The following is a 21,596-nucleotide window of genomic DNA, read 5'->3' on the forward strand; positions in this document are numbered from 1 at the left end:
AATATAGAAATAAGACAGATAGTATAAGTTGTTAATACAAAGAACAATAAAATATAGTCTTCATTTGTTACACTTAAACCCCCTCCATTAAGTGTCCCCTTTTAGTTAAGCTTTAAGTTTGGGCTGGGAGGCACTGTGGAGATATACTTAATTTTTTCCTTCTTCTGATGCTCCAGGAGACTCACGCAGAAGTGGAGCAATGGTCTTATTACAGTATACCGCATAAAGTGGGCACCTAAAGAAGACATGTCCAAGGGTCTCTAATTCCCTTGACCCACACACACATGTTCTCTCAGTATTCTGAATCTTTTTTGCAACGCCCCTGTAACATTACACAAGGTAGGGCAGAACACCTTTCAAGGGTAAATGCCCTCCTAGGATTCTTCATTTCCATAAAGGACAGATACGCTGCTGGCTTTCTATTTACTCCTTGGGGGTGCCATAAACTCAGGAGTCCTAGACAGATCTAATTGTCACTGTGTGCCATTAAACCTTTGCTAAATGATTTGCCCACTTGGTCTTTGCCCAGCTCAAGCAACAAAAGGAGTGAACAATGGGAGTCCCCTGTCACAACACTGGCATTGCTTTACATGCAACCGGTTTTCCTGAGGTTCTCATGCATTGGTTTCTGTGAACAAGATTGCATGACTAGTCATGGCCGGTGGATTAAATAGCAGTTTAGGTACATAATGCCAAGGAGAGTGAAAGGAAAGTAACTGGGAAGTAGTTCTAAGAACCAGCTGTGATTTTTGAGGTGATGGAGGGCATGGCATCAAACCAATGGCGAGTTAAACCTTCACCCCCCATATTCTGTGCATATTCTTGGTTCTATTTCCCTCTTTCCAGAGCAGGGGTAGTCAAACTGCGGCCCTCCAGATGTCCATGGACTACAATTCCCAGGAGCCCCTGCCAGCAAATGCTGGCAGGGGCTCGTGGGAATTGTAGTCCATGGACATCTGGAGGGCCGCAGTTTGACTATCCCTGTTCCAGAGCATTTCTGCTTATCTGCTTTCCCACTTTCTTTTTCCTGCTGGGGTTCTCCGGTGACTTTTGTGTGTCAGGAATCTGGAAAGTTGCCAATTCGAAGAAAACTTGAGCAAACTCATATGTTGGCCTTGCCTCATAAAGCCCAAGGAGTGAATGGAAGGATGCATTCTTGGAGGAAAGGTTGCCTCTATGGAAAACCCCTCTCCCCCCAATTTTAGGATTTTTCTTTTATCAGAAATATTTACCAGAATGAACCTCGTAGTATCCTAATCCGTGGGTCTCCCAGAGTTATAGCCATAGATTATGTGTTCAGAGGGAAGTAAAAATAAAATTAACCTCTTCTAAAATACTAACCTCTAGGGATGTGTGCTTCGGCATGGCGCGGCCACCTTGGCGATCACCAAAGCCCGAGGCAGCGCATAGGAGGCCAGCACCAGGGCATGGAGAGGAGGGGCAGCTGGCCTCCTCCGCGCCACCTCAGGCTTCAGTGATCGTCGAGGCGGCCATGTTGTCTTCCACCAGTGATAAAGACTCCCTTGTTTCATGGTTCAATTCTCAGTCATCCTTGCTTCTGAAGCACTTTTATGTTTTGCACATATTTTAACACCCTGACTTTATTTATTTATATGTGGATTTATAGACCACCGTTCCCTGGTGAACTCACAGCGGTTTACAAGGATAAAAGAGTAAAAGACATTAAACGCCCATAAAACTTCCCTTATTACAAGCAGCAAGCACTATTACTACTAAGGCGGTAGGCGAAAAAGACCCTAAATGTCTCACCGCCTTGTCCAGCCTTTTTAGAGGCCAACCTTCCTACCGGTCTAACGGTGGGAGTGAGGTAGCCCAAGCTAGCCTGATCTCGTCAGATCTCAGAAGTTCAGCAGTACTGGCCCTGGTTGGTCTTTGGATGGGAGACCCCCCCCCCCAAGGAAGTGCAGGATTGCCACACATAGCCAGGCAATTGCAAATCACCTCTGGACTGCCTTGCTCCGGTTTAAGGGCAGCGAACGCTGGCAGGGGCTCATGGGAATTGTAGTCCATGGACATCTGGAGGGCCGCAGTTTGACTACCCCTGATGTAGTGCCTATTAAATCAGTTGTCACTAGAAGGAATAAAAACCACCTTAAACTTCTTGGAGAAAGAGGAGGGTGCCTGTTAAATCCATGGTTTCGAAGGAAGCCAGGACACTGGGGTTTCAATCAGCTCTTTATTGTGATCTCGGCATGATGGCATAAGAGGCAAAACTGAACGGAGAAACCCACCCCTTCCCCCTGAAAACCCTCAACTTGTATTCGTAAACAGACAATGGAACTTCCTGCCAATTCACACGATCAGTGAGTTTCAGGTTTAAACTGACTAGATCTGGCAGATGGGATCCAACCACGCACTGGTCAGTTACCTTGCCCACTTGGATCCTGCTGGGACCCCAACCTCGGTCCGCATCAGATCTGCAAACACAACCCTGCCCAGGTAAGTTCAGAAACGTTGAGGGAAAGCGATCAGCCCAGAATCGTCCCCTTAAATTTCACTGCATTTGTTTGTCGTCGGGTCGCCTGTGAGCATAAAGTTTTTGTAGATTCCATTTATTTTGCATTGCATTTGAGTAACAAACCCGTATCGTTTTTCCAGAGAGCAGAACGGCAAACCCGAATGATGGACTCGGCACAATACACTGAATTTTGTGAAAGCCGTCAGCTGAGCTTTTGTAAGTGTTCTCTTGGGCCTCGGTGGAGTTTTCCTTTCAAAACTTATTTCCGAAAGAGGCAAGTGGGCAGCATGGTCAGAATTCTGAAAATCTGAATTGACTGCTTCATAGGACAAAGTTAAAAAGAAATCGTCCCGGAAGCATCTAAACCAGGGGTTCCCAACCGGAGTTCCGGGGGACCCTGGGTTTACGGGAGAGGTCCCCAGGGGTCACATGACCTTTCTCAGAGTTTCAGCTGATTGCTGACCTCACTAGACATCACTGGAGCCCACTTCTGAAGCCTAGTCTCTTTTCTAAAGGGACTTGTCATCACTTCTGGGGTTCCTCCACAGTCAAAAAGTTGGAAAAGGTGGATCAAAACAGATGGATAAGGTTAGAAATTGGGAAGGGAACAAGAGGGCAGTGAAAAGTCCTTCAAAAAGCACCAAAAAAATTAAGCAAGATATTGCATCACCATCACATCACATCACAATAATATATAAAAGCCCAACAGCGTCTTTAAATGAAAGGCATCAGTCTTTCTGTCTCTAACAAGCTTTTGATTTGGAGAAATAACTGGATTCCCTTGCGAATCACAAAGTGCAAGATCAGTGGCACACCCAGTACAGTGTCCTCTGTCAAACGACTGTGGTTTGGGAAGTGGTCTTTTTGTCAGTTTGGTTCGTGCTTCCCCCGTTTCTTTTGAGAAAGCTCTCTTAGGCCAAAGCCTGACATCTGCAAGTGGTTAAGCAGACGATGCTTCAGATTAAATTCATTTCAACATCTGAGAGGCTTGCAATGAAGTCAAATTTTTGCACCTAATAATTATAATCAAGACCCCACCGATATAAAGCTGCAACAGACAGATAAATAGAATGGGAGACTCTCAAAACCCGAGAAGCATTTTTTAAACATATGGGCACGGCAGTCTTGGAGACCCCCGCAACAGCTTGGTAGCAGCAATCTCCCAAAGGACGGGGGAAGGGGGAGAGAATAGTGGCTAGGTTTTCACAAGCAGATTGCAAACATGCTGATAGGAGAAGAGCTGTACAAACTCTGCAAATAAAGAATTAAGGATTTGTGCAGAGGAGCCTGTTAAAGCGGGCTGGGTTAAAGTGGTGGGGAGTTAAGCCAGACATGACAACCTCTGCAAATAGATTTTCCTGTCATTCTACAATGGTTTGAGGCAAGGGGATGCACACTCCACATTTGACTCATACTGACAGGCTTTTAAGAGAAGAAAAGTTGGTTTTTTACACCCTTCTTTTCACTTCCTGAAGGAGACTCGAAGTAGATTGCAAACCTTAGGCCCATTCCGCACAAGGATCAATGTGGCAAATTGCTTGCAGAAAGAAATAACGGAATTTAAAATAGTGGAATTCAGCGTAACGCATACCTGCCTTTGTAGTGGAATCCAGTAGCGTTTCAATCATTTCCCACAGGTTTCCGGTCTCGCCAAAAATCGCTAGAAAGGAAGCAATTCTTTCTGTGCTTTGTCCCGCCCCTGGCCATCAATCAAACGAACAGCCAATGGGCGGTTGTTATCATGCTCCAGAAAAGCCCCTTTCCCTTTAAGAACAGTTTTTTTTAAAAAAAAGAAAAACACACGTTGCAACGAATATGCCTTGATTCCTTGCTTCCTCCTAACATAGAGACCCATCTAGCTGGCAGCTGGCGTGTGAGCTGCTGATTCATCGTTGCCAGGCTCCCCCGAGTGAAAAAAAAAATCCCCCCCCCCGTGCACGGGTGCGATTTTCAGCCGAAAATAAAGGGAACTTGCAAACAGGGCTGTGTTGTGCTTGGTGACTTGAGGGGAGCTTTAAAGCAGCCCATGGGCAGGGACTGCAGCCGGAGAAGCCTCACTGGGTGAATGAAGGCTCGCCGACTCGTTGCTCTCTGCTCGCTCCGAGAAAAAAAAATGGTGATCGCTTCGACGGAAGTTCAGAGGAGGGAGCCAGGGGGAAGAACTTTGCTGAAACCGCAACAATGGGAACGCACAGAACTTTTTCGCTAGTGTTGCTGATTGGTTGCAAGAGTGTAGCGCTTTTCGGAGGGTGAATCCACTTTTCTGGATTCCCCTTTAAGCACTACAACGAATCACTCTTTGCGGATCAGTTTCAGGAGTGTGGCAGATTGTGTGCGACGTCGTGCATAACTGCAAATTAGTAGCGTTTACAATTTGCCACATTCCTGCTACATTTAACTTGTGCGGAATGGGCCTTATGTTTCCTCTCCCCACAACAGACACCCTTGTGAGGTAGGTGGGGCTGAGAGAGCTCTGTGAGAACAGTTCTTCTTCTTCTTCTGTTCTGACCGAGAAGTAATCTCAGGCCTCTCTCAGCCTCACCTCCCTCACAAGGTGTGTGTTGTGGGGAGAGGAAAGGGAAAGTGATTGTAAGACGCTTTGAGACTCCTTCGGGTAGAGAAAAGTGGCATAAAAAACCAACTCTCCTAATTAGGCCACCGTAGTTGTAGATATTAATATGGATGTGCAATTGAAGAAGAAGACCTGTTTTTTGTACACCACTTTCCACTACCTGAAGAAGTCTCAAAACGGCTTACAATAGCTTTCCCTTCCCCTCCCCAAAACAGGCACTCTGTGAGGTAAGTGAGGCTGAGAGAATCGGGATTGGCCCAAGGTCATTCAGCTGGCTGCATGTGGAGGAGGATTGGGGGATCAGCCCTGGTGCTCCTGCTTAGAAACCACCACTCTTAACCAGTACACCAAGGTGCAAACTGATCAGATGATCCAAAGGCCTCCTCTTGTTAACAAGCCTTGCCAGGTGCTTCAGTGGGACTCTTTTCCTATTGCCAATGAGGATCAAGGTACCACTTTCCTCAGTCCCCTTCATTCGTTGGTGTCAAACGTAAGATTTGACTCAGGGTCTCATTTTTTGTCATTATGCACAACCTAAGGGCCAAACTAAATGTAATGGCAGAATCCTCGTGGCCACCACAAAGATATCACTGGCATTTTAAAGGTCATTCAGAAATGCTGCATGGGACCCATCCTGATTGGGTCCCCCTTCTCTCTCGGGACTTTTTGAAAGCTGCAAGGTGCGGCCATACTGGTACTTAGCCCCTCAGCTGGCTACTCTATGGACATGATCAGGGCCACACAGTATTCCTTAAATGACTGAAACGTCAGCAACATTTGCACGTCATAGAATCATAGAGTTGGAAGGGGCCATACAAGCCATGTAGTCCAACCCCCTGCTCAATGCAGGATCAGCCCAGAGCATCCTAAAGCATCCAAGAAAAGTGTGTATCCAACCTTTGCTCAAAGACTGCCAGTGAGGGGGAGCTCACCACCTCCTTAGGCAGCCTATTCCACTGCTGAACTACTCTGACTGTGAAATTTTTTTTCCTAATATCTAGCCTATATCGTTGTACTTGTAGTTTAAACCCATTACTGCGCGTCTTTTCCTCTGCAGCCAATGGGAACAGCATCCTGCCCTCCTCCAAGTGACAACCTTTCAAATACTTAAAGAGGGCTATCATGTCCCCTCTCAACCTCCTTTAACATTCCCAAGTCCCTCAACCTATCTTCATAGGGCTTGGTCCTTTGGCCCCAGATCATCCTCTTCGCTCTCCTCTGTACCCTTTCAATTTTATCTACGTCCTTCTTGAAGTGAGGCCTCCAGAACTGCACACAGTACTCCAGGTGTGGTCTGACCAGTGCCGTATACAATGGGACTATGACATCTTGTGATTTTGATGTGATGCCCCTGTTGATACAGCCGAAAATGGCATTTGCCTTTTTTACCGCTGCATCACACTCCCTGCTCATGTTTAGTTTACAATCCGGCTATGAGGAAACCGTTGCTTGGGTCCTGACCTCATGGAGGGCACAGTTTCAGGGCACAGTGGAATTCTGGATCAAATTCAGCGTGTTGGTACTGAACTTCAGAGCCCTAAGTGGTCTGGGACCTGCACCCCTGAGGGATCACCTCCCCATATATTCCCTGGAGAGCACTCCATTAACATGATAGTCTTTGGCCCCAGAGACATCCTTCTGGCCTCAATAAGGGCCAGGGCCTTTTCAGCCCTGGCTCCAGCCTTGTGGAATTTGCTGGCCGAGACCAGGGTCCTGACAGAGCTGCTATAGTTCCTCGGGGCCTGTAAAATGGCAACTCTCCCGCCAGGCCTGTGGTTGAGGCCAGAGCAATCTAATACATGTGGGCCTCCCTCCACCCCTTTCAGGTGTCCCCCCCCCTTTCCATGTGACTGACAGAGATGCCACCATATCCAACAGGTGGGAAAAGGACAGATGGCTGGAGGTAAAACAGTTCCGCAGGGCCTGCAAAAGGGAGCTCTTCCGCCAGGCATTTGGTTAAGACCAGGCATGACCAGCAACATCTGCAGGGCCCCTGCTCCCTCCCTCCCAGGACTCCATCAGTCCGCTCTGCTCCTGGACCTGTTTGCACTGTTATCACCATTACAATTATCCGTATTAATGTTATGGTTATTTGTATGTTATGGATTGTTTCTTGTATTGTTTCTATGTTTTACGTGAACTGCCCTGAGCCTCCGGGGAGGGCGTATATAAATATTATAAATAATAAATGAATATGGAAGGGGTAGTCCTTAATTATAGTAGTCGCTAGTCAGAGAGCTAGTTTAATTTTAATTGATTCTATATCCGTGTCATTCATTCATTCATTCATTCATTCATTCATTCATTCATTCATTCATTCATTCATTCATATGCTGCCCTCCCCAAAGACCTAGGGCGGTTTACATGAAACAAGAAAATGATCCAGGTATGATGCAGTCTGCCTTGTGCCCATATTGGGAGAGAGGTAGCCTAGAAATTTAATGATTGCCATCACATTTATTTTGGCCCTAACATTAATTATTTGCACTAGTACATGATACTGATTGCCCTGCACTCGTACATGATTTGTGAGACTGATTGTGTTGGAAGACTGCCAGTTCATTCAGGATCCGGAGAGTCATTTATGGCTTTTGCTCTTTTCATGCCAAAACCAGAACCTTCCCCCTCCCACCCCCAAAAAATCCACCTTATGCCTCTCTTGTGTTTTATCTGCCCAGCTAAGAAAGCTTCCAAGTTCCGAGACTGGTTGGACTGCAGCAGCATGGAAATAAAGCCAAACACCATTGCTATGGAGATCTTGGCTTATTTAGCCTATGAGACTGTCGCACAGGTAAGCAAATGGGAGTTTTTTTCCTGGGCTTTCTTTCTGTGCTGTGTTGTTTCCTGTGGAGTGTAAAGTGGTACTATGGTGTGATAGCTACGACTTAGGATGCAATATCAGTTCCATTTACCAGCTATTTTTGGCCGTGTGTTATAAGTGGAAAATCCAGCTGGATCAGCTCACACGAGGAGGCTCAGATCTCTTCAGGTATACAAAAAGGGGACCCACAGGAGCTTTCAGGGGAGGGGAGGTCTACCTCCGACTGTTCTGGCCCCCCTTCTGCCATGCCAGTTCCCAGGCTCCTCCCCAGTGGCTACTTTATACCCCTCCCTCCGTGCTAGCTGCATTTCTACTTTCTCTCCCTTCAGCCCTGTCTCACGCCCTCTTTACCTCTCCGTATTGGGGTTCTGTCTGAATTTTGCATTGTCTGTGTGTGTTTGCGTATCTGCTCTTATGCTTCCCCCCTCTCCTTTGCCGGATTAGAATTTTGTGTAAACCTGGTGTTTCGAGAACTGTCATTTCCAGCTGGGGGCTGACCCCATCCTGCAGATTTTTTGAAGGCCAACTCTGTGTGTGTGTTTGTGTGTTGTGTATTTGTATATTTGTGCAAGCCAAGTACTGTGCAACTTAGGCAAACCTGTGAATTAGTGACTTCCAAAACAGCCTATCATTCACAGCCTAACTCTGGTCTTGCAAATGGAGAACCATGGCTTCCTTTACTGCCTGCCTTTCTCAACTTTTTTTACTGTTGAGAAACCCCTGAAAATTTCTACAGGCTTTGAAGCATAGCTGTGTACATGCCCACCCCTCCAGATCCATCATTGGCCACGTTGAGAGGGGTGGGCCAACATTACCAAATATGGTCATGTTATCCAATAAATGTTTAACAAATTTAAACAATTTATTAACTCCCACTCATTGGGGAAACCCTTCCAGGGTTGTCAAGAAACCTCAGGGTTTCACAGATCCGTGGTTGAGAAATCCTTGTCTTATATTGTGTCTTGCTCTTTTCCTGCTGCCTTCCTTGCACTATAAGATGTAAAGATCCTAACTACAATAGTCAGACCACACCTGGAGTACTGTGTGCAGTTCTGGAGTCCTCACTTCAAGAAGGATGTAGATAAAATTGAAAGGGTACAGAGGAGAGCGATGAGGATGATCTGGGGCCAAGGGACCAAGCCCTATGAAGATAGGTTGAGGGACTTGGGAATGTTCAGCCTGGAGAAAAGGAGGTTGAGAGGGGACATGATAGCCCTCGTTAAGTATTTGAAAGGTTGTCACTTGGAGGAGGGCAGGATGCAGTTCCCATTGGCTGCAGAGGAGAGGACACGCAGTAATGGGTTTAAACTTCAAGAACAATGATATAGGCTAGATATTTCACAGTCAGAGTAGTTCAGCAGTGGAATAGGCTGCCTAAGGAGGTGGTGAGCTCCCCCTCACTGGCAGTCTTCAAGCAAAGGTTGGATACACACTTTTCTTGGATGCTTTAGGATGCCTAGGGCTGATCCTGCGTTGAGCAGGGGGTTGGACTAGATGTATGTATGGCCCCTTCCAACTCTATGGTTCTATGATTCTATGATTCTATTGCCCAAGCCTAAACTTGGTACCTAAATCATTTCCTTTGTCATATCAGAGCCTTGTGAGTAAAGTTACTGACAGTGGTAACCTTAGCAGAGTTGACGTTACGGAAGGGTGCGACTGTGTTTAAGATAGCTCTGTGCTAGACCTAGATGTTTAAACTTTTCTCTTCTTTCCATTGTTTCCTCAGCTGGTGGATCTGGCCCTGTTGGTCAAGCAGGACATGGCCCCCAAAGCGGGCGATCCTTTCAGCCACGCAATATCGGCGACGTTCATTCAGTATCACAACCCCACTGAGGTAAATACGTCCTTCTGTCTTCTATTTGTTTTCTCATCGGAATAGAAAGAGGGTACTGAATAGATAGGGGGGACATTCTGCAGGGCTGTTTATCAGCCCGATTGCCCCTTTTCCCCCCTCTAATCAATGAATTAGTGGTTAAGAGTGACAGTTTCCAATCTGGCAAGCCCAAGAACACCCCCCCCCCCAAACTACACCTATGCCTCCTGCCTCTGGGCCACTCCTCCACATGCAGCCAGCTGGGTGACCTTGGGCTTGTCACAGCCCTGATGGTCCTGTTCTCACAGAGCAGTCCTGTCAGAAGCTCTCTCTCAGCCCCGCCTACTTCACAGGGTGTCTATGGGGGAGACGAAAGGATGGTGATTGTAAGCCACTTTGAGTCTCCTTGCAGTGAAAAGCAAGGTATGAAAACCAGCTGCTGCTGCTTCTTCTTCTTCTTCTTCTTCTTCTTCTTCTTCTTCTTCTTCTTCTTCTTCTTCTTCTTCTTCTTCTTCGTCTTCTTCTTCTTCTTCTTCTTCATATTTCAGTTTATAGGTGGCTTACCCAGTAACTTAAAACCCATACTATAGATTTAGGTTTTAAAATACATTTAAGACAATTGCTCCTGCACTCCCAGGATGCCTGGGAATAAGATGGTTACCGCTCATCCATTGACACAAAATGGAGGATAGTAAGACCTTTGTCTGGAGGTCCCAACTTGATGGAAATGGAGGTCTTTGGCCTCAACCAAATGCCTGGTGGAAGAGTGCTGTTTTGCAAGCCCTCTGGAACTTACACAGATTTGTAAGGTCTTGCACATTAGCCTGCAACTCATTCCAACAGGTGGTAGGAAAAAAATTCTTTGGTCATTGTTGTGCTTGTCTCTTCTGAAGGCATTTTCTTCCCAGAAAAGTTAAGAGACATGTTGAGTTTGGCTTATGCCTCTTAGTGCTGTTTGTTTGTTTAGCATGTTTGTATATCATTTTACAACTTTAAAAAAATCCAGAATGGTTCATGATAGCAAGCTGGAGTTAAATACATGATATTGTACGCTAAGCAGCAGGGGAAAAAAAGTGGAAATATTCTAACAGTTATCCTCAAAATGGCCAACTGGAAAAGAAACATCTTTGTAGCTTTGGAGGGGTTACCCAAAATGCCTTGCTCCTCACACATGGCAGTCTAGCATCCACATGGGATAGTATCTTGAACAGGGCCTGCTCTGTAAATCTCAAGGAGCAGGATGGTTGGAGAGGAGTTGACACTTCCTGTACTCCATTCTCAAGTTCTCTCAGCCTGTAGTCATCAAAACCAGCCCCTTGGTCTGTGTCCAGGTATGTACAGGCAACCAGTAGCCCTGCAAGAGCTTAGTTGTGAGGTGTCCCTTTCTCATTAAGAAGGTAGCCATGTTTTGAACCAGTTTTAGTTTTTGGATGGTTTCTAAGGCAGCCCGCTGTAAACTGTGACACAGTAGGCCAGAATCTCTTGAGATGGTGGCTCAGTTCCCAGTCACACCAGGTAGTCCTGAAGTATAGCATGATCTGAAGGTAGGGATGGCTGTCCACAGGTGGGAACTGGAGATCCCCTGGAATTATAGCTCTTTTCCAGACTAAAGAGATCAACTCCCCTTGAGGAAATGACTACTTTGGAGGGTGGGCTCGATAGCATTGTGCCCCACTGAGGTCCCTCCCTGCCTGAAACCCCACCCACTCCTGGCTCTACCCCAAAGTCTTCAGGGATTTCCCAACCCAGAGCTGGCCACTCTATCCGAAGGCTTGTTAGCAGAGTCACGTAGAGTAGCGATCCCCAACCTGTGGGCTGCGGACCACATGTGGTCCATCGACTAATTGGAGGTGGGCCGCGAAGGACGCCTTCTCCCCCCCCCTCCCCGGCCTTTACAACACACTTTGGGTGTCATTGTCTCCCATCACTCCCAGATGGGACTATCTCGTTGCAGAGAAACAAGCTCAGGGTTCCCATTGATTTGTCATTGTCATGAGTTAAAAGTTCCATGAAAATAAAATGTTCCTTATGTTCATTGTTGTGGCGTGTCTGTATCTTATTTTGAAGGGATGTTTAAACATTACCATAGTGACCAGAGTCAGAGAGTGTTAGGGCAGTGGGCCTCAGTAAAATTATCAAGCGTTGAGTGGTCCCCGGTGATAAAAAGGTTGGGGACCACTGACATAGAGTGACTGTTATAAGGAGAAGTCAAGTTCTTGAATAAAGTGTGATATAGTAGGCGGAGCGGAGGGGAGGGGAGGGGAGAGGAGAGGTGGATTCAGATCCCTTCTCAGCCATGATTTACTTTGAGGCTAGTAATTGTCTCTGCCTTCCTCATTTAAAAAAACAAACAAACTTGTTTGCTTTTTCAAGAAACATAATGGCCCCATGTTTACCACCCTGATTTCCGTGAAGGATGGAACACAAATGTAATGTCATATGTTAGTAGGACTGGGGTGGCTCAACTGAGAACTACAATTGCAATGAGCCCCAGCCAATTGGCCTTGCTGGCAGGGACTCTTGGTACTTGTAGTCCATAGACATCTGGAGAGCCACAGTTTGGCTACTCCTGTAGTACTTAACAGCTTTCACTTCAGACAAAAACAGGAAGAACAGACTCCTTTCCTGAGAAGCTCAAGTAGTGGGTTGGAAAAGACCCATGCAAACGAGAACACGTTCTTCTTCCTGGACCATCCCCTGAAGGTCCAAGTAATTGCATGGAGGATAGTTCCTTAAGCTTCCTGTGAAGGGCAAACACTATCCAAATTAGATCCTGCCATCGGCCATACCCAGGGCACAGATAACATAAGAACATAAGAAGAGCACTGATGAATCAGACCAGACCATTGGTCCGTGTAGTACAGCATCGTGTCTCATACAATGGCCGGCCAGTTCCTCTGGAGGGCTAACAGCAGGGCATCAAGCCTTCCCCTGATGTTGGCTCTTAGTTCTGGGATGAGATGCTTAGTGATTCTGAACATGTGGGTTCCCCTCATTTGCCAAGTAGGTTCCTTGAGAAAGAAGCATTGCACTGCTGTTCTTTTACTTCGAATGCCTGGGCTTCTATGTTCTAGAGCAGGAGTAGTCAACCTGTGGCCCTCCAGATGTTCATGGACTACAATTCCCATGAGCCCCTGCCAGAAAACGCTGGCAGGGGCTCATGGAAATTGTAGTCCATGAACATCTGGAGGACCACAGGTTGACTACCCCTGTTCTAGAGCATTCTAGGTTCATGCCTTCAATGGAGTCCCCAAACTTGCCAGTGCTAAGAGTATAGGCTTGGGTATCACCCGAATGGCTTAAGCAATGATGGTCTCTGTTTTGTGGCTGTTTAGATGCATGCTTTGGGGCAGACTGCAAGTATGAAGAGCAGCCCAGATTCTCCCGAGAACACCCCCCCAGCTACACCTACGCCTCCTGCCTCTGGCCCACAGCACCTTGGGAAGACACAGTCCGGAGCCATGGGGAATGGCAACATTCCTCAAGACTCGTCCAAAGCGAGACAAAGAAAGAGGAAGAAGGTGAGTTTCAATGACAGTGCAGGTCTCCTGTCAGGAGGAAAGATTCATACCCTGCTTTTCTCTAAGTCAGCCTTTCTCAGCTTTTTTTTACCATTGAGAAACCCCTGAAACATTCTTCAGGCTTTGAGAAGCTCCAGAACTGGTGGAATTGTGCAGAAAATGTTTGGGAAGCAGAGCCCACCTGGGACCCCTCCCCTTCCCACCCCCTCCAGGCCCATCATTGACCACTTGAGGGGGGCAGGTCAATCTGACTATATATATGACCCAATAAATGTTTAACAAGTTTTAATAATATATAAAACATAAATTGAATCCCACCCGTTCAGGAAACCCTTCCAGGGCCATCAATAAACCCTAGGGTTTCATGAAACCCTGGTTGAGATAGCCTGCTCTACCTTAAGGAGTCCTAAAGTGGCTTTGAATTGTCTTTCCCTTCCTCTTCCCAGGAAGGACTGACAGTGGTTTGAAAGAACCGTGACTGGCCCAAAGTCACCCAGCAAGCTTCATGTGGTAGAGCAGGGGTCGTCAAACTGCGGCCCTCCAGATATCCATGGACTACAATCCCCATGAGTCCCTGCCAGCACATGCTGGCAGGGGCTCATGGGGATTGTAGTCCATGGGCATCTGGAGGGCCGCAGTTTGACGACCCCTGTAGTAGAGGATCAGGGAATCAAAGCTGATCCTCCAGATTAGAGTTGGCCATTCTTAACCGCTGGCCCTCAGAACTGTTCACTCGAGCCCTGAGATCCAAGGCTTAACACCCAGCACCGCACTGCAATCGGTCTGTCACCGAAATGGATGGAGAAAGCGGTGTTTTTACACCTGACTTCAGAATACTTTCCTGCGTACCAGTGAAAACATCGGCCCTGAGACAGGAGGGAGTGGCCACAGGCTTTCTGTGCTGACACTGCAGAGCCAGCCCTGGCTAAAGACCTTTTTTTATTTTTAAAGGGAGGAACATTCAGAGCTTGGAAATGTCTACACATGCTACTTCCATCCAGGAGTAATGTCGCGGAGGACTTCTGCCTTTGCTGACTGAAAGTCCACAAAGGGAATGTGCCGCCCAAACATTTTCCACTGGCCAGAGCCCCGAAAGGGGCTATGAATAGCATTCTTCATCGAGCCATCGCGGCTGTCTCAACACCTTGACTGTTAGCGGAAGATCAGTTAAGCAAAATGGTACAGCTGTTCATAAGCATCTGGGGTTTCTTTTTCTTTCTTTCTTTCTTTTTTTAAAAAAGCACATTCAGGTTAAAAGTTTAGTGGAAATATTGAAATGGGAAGTCAGGCTGAATGTAAGCTCCAACTCTTGGTTTGTGTTTTAAGACGGAAGGGCAGACTGGACTTTCCCAACTGTATAAAAAGGAATGGAAAGAAAAAAAGAAACCTTGGAAAAATCTCCCCTCCCCACCTCTGCTGCAAACCCCCCCCCCCAATTCTCACCTGAGAGAAACAATAATAAGGAAGCAGGGGGCCCAGGGCAGATTTGTAAAAGGGAATGAAGAAATCTTTGGAAAATCTCCCTCCCCCTGCAAAATAAAACACCCCCCCCCTAATACTCACCTGAGAGAATCAAATAAAAAATGAGGAAAAATGATCAAAAGCGGAGAGCCCCTGGGCAGATAGGGGAAAAGGAACAGAACTTTGTGGTGGGAATTTTCCCCTATGATCTGCCTGGCCAAGTTATTAAGGGCTCTGCCACACCGCCAAGTTCTGTCAGCCTCATGGCTTTATCAAAATTATTCTTATCAGGTACTAAATGTTTGCATAGCACCAACGAAGCACCGTTTATCTCTGAGCAAGACGCTATACAATTTGAGTTTGAATTGAGTAACCGCCGAAGGGGCAATAAGAATTTTGGGGGTATAAGCTTTCAAGAGTCACAGCTCTCTCGGGAATAGGAAATATGTCACCCTCCAGCATGTAATTTGTGGGTTTCAGCTCTTTGCTTTTTAAAAATAAGAGCATCGTGTTTCTGGAGGATCTAAATAGCGTGGATTCTTAGATCTTTCTCGTCACAATGAGTTTCTAGAAACGTGGATTCAGATACTGAGGGACTTTTGCAAACATCATGCAGAGGGATGAAATGTTCTCCCTCTCCCCGAACTGTAGAACTCGAGGACATCCAAGGAAGCTGAGGGGCAGTGGATTCAGGATGGACAAAAGGAAATCTTTACACAGCGAGTGATTAAAACGTGGGATTTGCTGCCAGAGGATGTAGTGATGGCTACAGTCATGATCACCCCTAGGAGGGGATTAGCCAGGTTCATGGGCCATTGGTCTGTTAGGAGCTACTCGACATAGCGAGTAAAAGGAACCACCACATTCAGAGGCAGTACACCTTTGACTAGCTATGCCAGGAGGCAACATGAGGAGAAAGCCTTGGTTTCTGTGCCCTGTTATTTATTTATGTTTATATTTATATGCCGCCACCCTCGAAAGTCTCATGGCAGTTTACAAGATCAATAAAATCAATACAATCCCCTAAAACAGTGGTTCCCAACCCCCGGTCCGGAGACCAGTACCGGTCCGTGGATCAGTCGGTACCGGGCCGTGGCTCCTCCTTGTCCTCCTCGGGGGCTGCCATGCCACTCTGCCACCGGCTCACCTTTGGTGCTCTCCAGTGACCACCATGGCTGGGGCTCCCCGTCGGCATGGCACTGCACAGATGCTGCTGGCAGCGCCCCCCCCAGTGGGCGGCAGGAAATCAGGGGCACCGGCAGGAAAGCAAGTGGAGCAGGGGCTCAGGCGGCGACGACCCTCAGCAAAAGTCTACCCCCCCGGGCCTCAGTAAAATTTTCAAGCGTTGATAGGTCCCCGGTGATAAAAAGGTTGGGGACCACTGCCCTAAAATACCCCATTAATACAATACAATATAGTGATAATAATAACATAACAAGATGGCGGACAATAAAATACCAGCCCATTCCCCCATTCAGCATGGGTGCGAGGAACCTAGGGAGCAAGGAACCTAGTTGACCTCAACCCCTGGTTGAGGCCAAAGTGTATATTCCGGGGGCCCAGGACAACCAACAAATTCATACCTGCAAAGCGAAGAACCCCACAGGGGGCATAAGCGGTCCTGCAGATAGGTAGGACCCAGGCCGTGTAAAGCCTTAAAGGTTAAAACCAAAACCTTAAACTGGATCCAGAAACAGACTGGTAATCAGCACAGACGGCGTAGTGCCGGCTGAATATTGCCCCTCCAGGATGTTCCTAGTGAGGACCCTCGCTGCAATATCTGGAAGCATGCTAGAAACTGGGCAGGAAGAGAGCTCTTCTTTGGTTTTAGCAATAAGCTCCTCCCTCTCTCCCTCTCCAAAAAAATGTCCTCTGATTTTTAAGAATTTGTCCGTTCAAATCTTGGCATTTTTTTCTTGATCAGCAAAGATATTCAGTACGCCATTAAGGGCATTCTCCTGACCCTTCGAGAAGTGGTCATATAAAAATCCCCTCCGGTTAATAGCTTTAAAAAAAAAAAAAAAAAAGCCGTGACCATGCTTGCGTCCCCTGGGAAGGCCACCAGTCCCTTGCTTTGCCTCATGAGCGCCTTGTCTGCTTGTTGTGTGTTTTTGATTTAGCCCCCGGTGTCTGTGTTTCCCCATTGCAGAGCGCTGCCGCTTGTGGTGCTGAGGCTCCCAGCAACGCCATCCAGCCAACCCACATTAGAGAGGCCATTCGGCGCTACAGCCACAAGATTGGCCCCCTTTCCCCGTTCACGGTACGTAATCACAGAGCCATACGAGAGCTATATTTATAATCTTAAGGAACTTTGATTTTTTTTTCAAGTGGTCAATGGAGAAACGTTGGCATTGTGGAGAGCAATTTGCGGCAGTTATAATTTTTCGTTAGGAAAAAAATATGGCATAATCCCCTTGGGAAATAAGACAGTATTTTTCTTGTCTCTTTTTGGAAAGAGGGTTTTTTGGGGGGTAAATATTATTTCCTTTCCATTTTAAATGATTTCTCCCCCCCCCGCCCCCATTTTTATTCCTGGGCCTAGTCTGCACACAATAGATAATGCACTTTCAATGCACTTTAGAAGTAGATTTTCCTGTTCCGCACTGGAAAATCCAGCTGCCAAAGCACACTGAAAGTGCATTATCCTATGTGTGCAGAATGGGCCCTGGTTTCTGGGTGTGCTTAAAATTTCAGGTGTTGCCATACTCTGAAGGGTTGCATTGTGCTAAAACGGATTGGGTTTTGGATCTTATTTACTTACTTATCCCACCTTTCTCTCCAGTAGGGACCCAAAACAGCTTACAATGCTATCTTTTCCTCTGTTTTCTCCTCACAACAACCCTGCAAGGTAGGGTAGGCTGAGAGTGTGGGGCTGGCCCAAGGTCACCAATTAAGCTTCCATGTGAGGCTGGGACCAAGGCTGAGAGAGGCCTGGCCCTCGTCGAGGCCTGTTTTATTTCCTGAGCAAATTCTGATCATGTAATCTTAGTGCTCTCTTTTCTTCCTCGCCTTCATCTTTTGCAGGGTCAGTGTTTCATTGTAACTATTTTATTGTAATCATTACATGCATTACAGCACCTAATAACTTGATACACAGAAAGGGGAGGGAAAGAAAAGAGAAAGCAGAAGAAGAAAGGTGTTCCCAATGACTCATAAAAATCAAAAGGATGTGTTGACGTTGATGTTGATGATGATGATGTTATCCGTTCAGTCATGTCCGACCCTCGGCGATTCTATAGGAAAGTCTTCGCCATGAGTCCCTGTCTCTGAATGAATGGATGCTAAACCTCCAGGTGTTTCCCTACTTAGTCATCAATTGTTGTTGTTGTTCTTAGGTGCGAAGTCGTGTCCGAACCATCACGACCCCGTGGACATCAATTACTTAGTCATCAATTACTTTGTTAAAAAAAACAACAGAGAACCAACATAGAAGACGGGTCCTGAAGAACCCCGAGTGGTCAGCCTAGTTTTCACCCTTTCCCCAACTACTACTAGGAGGCAGGACATGGTTAATCAGGCCGGCAGGTCCTGCCTCCCAGTAGTAGTTGGGAAAAGGTGAAATGTAGGCAGACTCATTGGTGTACTTCAGGACTCGTCTTCTATGTTGGTTCTCTGCTTTTGAAAACAAATTGATGACCGAGTCTACGTCCTAGTCACTTGTCTATTTTTTTTTTTTAGAGTTTAGAAACATTATTGAAATGTTTGCTTACGAAAACTATTATGAGACTCATATCTTGGTGCCTCCCTTTCAATAACTTTACATGCTTTTTTCCCTGCAGGAAGGGCAATTTGTTGGGACAGACATGAGAAGAGGCCTGCATCTTTAATAAAGAAGCAGTCATTAAAGATACCATAACTCAGGGGTAGAGGACATGCTAAGCATGCGGCTTATCCTTGGTTCAGGTCACGGTGTCTACAGTTAACTTATCTCAGTTAACACAGAAATGGGCAGCACAGTGTAATGGTTAGAGTGTTGGACCAGAATGTGGGAAACCCAAGTTCAAATCCTCTCACTGCTATGCAAGCTCACCGGCTTGACCTACCCCACAGGGTCAGTGGAGAGCCAGTTTGGTGTAGTGGTTAGGAGTGCAGACTTCTAATCTGGTAAACCGGGTTCGATTCTGCACTTCCCCACATGCAGCCAGCTGGGTGACCTTGAGCTTGCCACAGCACTGATAAAGCTTTTCTGACTGAGCAGAAATATCAGGGTTCTCTCAGCCTCACCCACCTCACAGGGTGTCTGTTGTGGGGAGAGGAAAGGGAAGGCGACTGCAAGCCGCTTTGAGCCTCCTTCGGGTAGAGAAAAGCGGCATATAAGAACCAACTCTTCTTCTTCTTCTTCTTCTTTTTCTTCTTCTTCTTCTTCTGTGTGCAGATAGAAAGAGGAGAGCAAAATGTGGGTTCCCATTGTAGGGGAAAGATGTGGGTATTGTCGTTAGTTGCAAAGTTGTGTCCGACCCATCGCGAACCCATGATCCTCCAGGCCTTCCTGTCCTCTACCATTTCCCGTATAAATGTGGGTATAAATGTAATTCATAAATAAACAGGTAGCATAAGGTAGTTTCATATGCAATATAAAGGTTACAAACAGTGGACTGTCCTGGAAATATTATGCGAGCACTGAGATAACAGCCTCTGTGACAATTATGGAAATGAATGAGATTTGTGTCTGCAAATAAAATAGTGCTTACCAAGATTAACAGTGATAGCGGTGGTGCATTCCTGTAGTGGCTGTTCGTTGTAAGGTAAACTTAGCCATTGTTTTCCACGGGAGGGATTGGAAGCTGCAGCATCATAGTCAAGATACCCTCTGCCAGGACCCGATTGCTATTTTCTCGGTTTTCTTTCTTAAGTGACTGAATTTGATGAAAGCGTTCAGGAAGCCAGGCTGGTATTATTAGCCCCATATTGCAGATACAGGATAGAAGCAGAGAGGAGATATGAACCTTTCAGATGACAGCCAGATTCCCTAGCCATCAGTGGCTCAACTGCCTTGAAGATTTCCAGAGAATCCGGCTTTCTTATTTACTTAAAATTAATGTCCCCTAGTCTCAGCGTGTTAGCTAAAGATACATAAAAAGATTTGTTGTTGTTTGTGCTTATGGGAGAAGCACATTTTTGTTCTGTTTTTGTTTCTTTGATGATGTCTAAATGCCATGTCTAAATGATGTCTAAATGAGCCTCTTGTGGCGCAGAGTGGTAAGGCAGCGATATGCTGTCTGGAGCTGTCTGCCCATGAGGTTGGGAGTTCAATCCCAGCAGCCGGCTCAAGGTTGACTCAGCCTTCCATCCTTCCGAGGTCGGTAAAACGAGTACCCAGCTTGCTGGGGGGTAAACGGTAATGACTGGGGAAGGCACTGGCAAACCACCCCGTATTGAATCTGCCAAGAAAACGCTAGAGGGCGTCACCCCAAGGGTCAGACATGACTCGGTGCTTGCACAGGGGATACCTTTACCTTTACCTAAATGCCATGTAGATGCAGTTGGTAAAAAAAGTATACATTTTAACAGTACAACATCCCTCCTCTGTTTTCTGAATAGAATGCGGGGGGAAAGACAGCTGCAGTTTTTGCCCAAAGGTGACAAACCTGAATTTTCAAAGAATGTTGAGAATCATAGAACTATAGAGTTGGAAGGTACCTTCTGGGTCATCCAGTCCATCCACTTTGCAGGACCCCCACAACCCTATTGCTCATCCACTGTAACCTGCCACCCCCTTGCATCTTCACAGAATCAGCCTCTCTGTCAGATGGCTATCCAGCCTCTGTTAAAAAATTTCCAAACCCACCACCTCCCGAGGATGCATGTTCCACTGAGAAACCGCTCTATCAGGAACTTCTTCCGGATGTTTAGACGGAATTTCTTTTAAATTAATTTCATCCCATTGGATGTTGTCACAGAATTTTGGAACATACCTTGCAGTGGCAGAGGTAGCTTCAAATATCCACACAACACTGGTGAAAACAGCATAAAGCTACAGTATTAAAGTACATGAATTAAGCGATGACACTAAAACTAGCAAGAATTAAATCCCAAAGCATTAAAACCAGCCTTTTATTAATGTTTTGAAAATATATTTGATCTTAATCAATCAGTCAAGAGCCAACATATATTTGATTAGCTGGCAGCCTTAGTTTTAAATGAATGTTTCACTTGTAGCGTATTTTAGTTCTAAATCTCTATTCATTTAAAAGTGGATTGAATCATTTGCAGTTTAAAGAGAGGGGATTTCTTTTTTTTTTATCCCGTTGCCTCTCATATGTGCTGCTGATTTAAGATTAATCCACATGCGTTGACAATATAGTCATTCAAAAGACAGTGTTGTTTTATGCCGAAGCATTAAAATATGACAGGCTGTGAATTTCGGAGAGATTATTGAGCACCTCAGGTGAAGCTGTGATGGCCCACGGCCAAAAAGTGTCTTTAACTAAATGAAAAATAATCTTCTAAATGAAAAATAAGTTGGCATTTTCTACTGGGAATAAGTTATTGCTACGGGATGGAAATCATTTTTTAAAGGAAATAGATAGACTTCTGTGCTTGCAAAGTATTTTCCTTCTTGGCCATTTGCCTGAGTTTAGATTTCATATCAGTTTAGCACAGGCTTCAGTACAGAAGAGGAAATCAGTGGTTCGAGGCGCACAATGCAGCTACAGCTCAGCGAGCGCACTCAATTACCCTCTGACTTCCCTGTCTCTAATTAGGGCTGGCCATGTGCATTCTCAATACGCATTAGGTTATTTTGGCAAAGCTACCTGAGGACTCCAGAATGCAAGATGCGTGCACGCATGCGCGCGCGCACACACACACACACACAAATTCTTGCCTTGTAGATGCTGCTGCTATATGAATCTGTTCAGGGGGACAGCCAAGACCTGGGGTAGTCAAACTACGGCCCTCCAGATGTCATAGAATCATAGAGTTGG

At 46.2% G+C, this 21,596-nt stretch overlaps 1 protein-coding gene across 6 annotated transcripts in view; it reads left to right on the forward strand.

Moving 5' to 3' along the window:
* SUPT3H (SPT3 homolog, SAGA and STAGA complex component) overlaps window positions 1–21,596 on the forward strand; it is a 370,690-nt gene that overhangs the window by 287,392 nt on the left and 61,702 nt on the right. For all 6 annotated transcript variants that reach the window (XM_077317634.1, XM_077317617.1, XM_077317659.1 and 3 more), the window contains 5 exons: window positions 2,620–2,695; window positions 7,730–7,842; window positions 9,602–9,709; window positions 13,024–13,209; window positions 16,820–16,930. In XM_077317634.1, the coding sequence (XP_077173749.1) occupies window positions 2,620–2,695; window positions 7,730–7,842; window positions 9,602–9,709; window positions 13,024–13,209; window positions 16,820–16,930 (594 nt within the window). The remainder of the gene's footprint in view (window positions 1–2,619; window positions 2,696–7,729; window positions 7,843–9,601; window positions 9,710–13,023; window positions 13,210–16,819; window positions 16,931–21,596) is intronic.

This window comes from Paroedura picta, chromosome 1 (genome assembly GCF_049243985.1).
Source record: "Paroedura picta isolate Pp20150507F chromosome 1, Ppicta_v3.0, whole genome shotgun sequence".
In the NCBI taxonomy this organism is placed as follows: Eukaryota; Metazoa; Chordata; class Lepidosauria; order Squamata; family Gekkonidae; genus Paroedura; species Paroedura picta.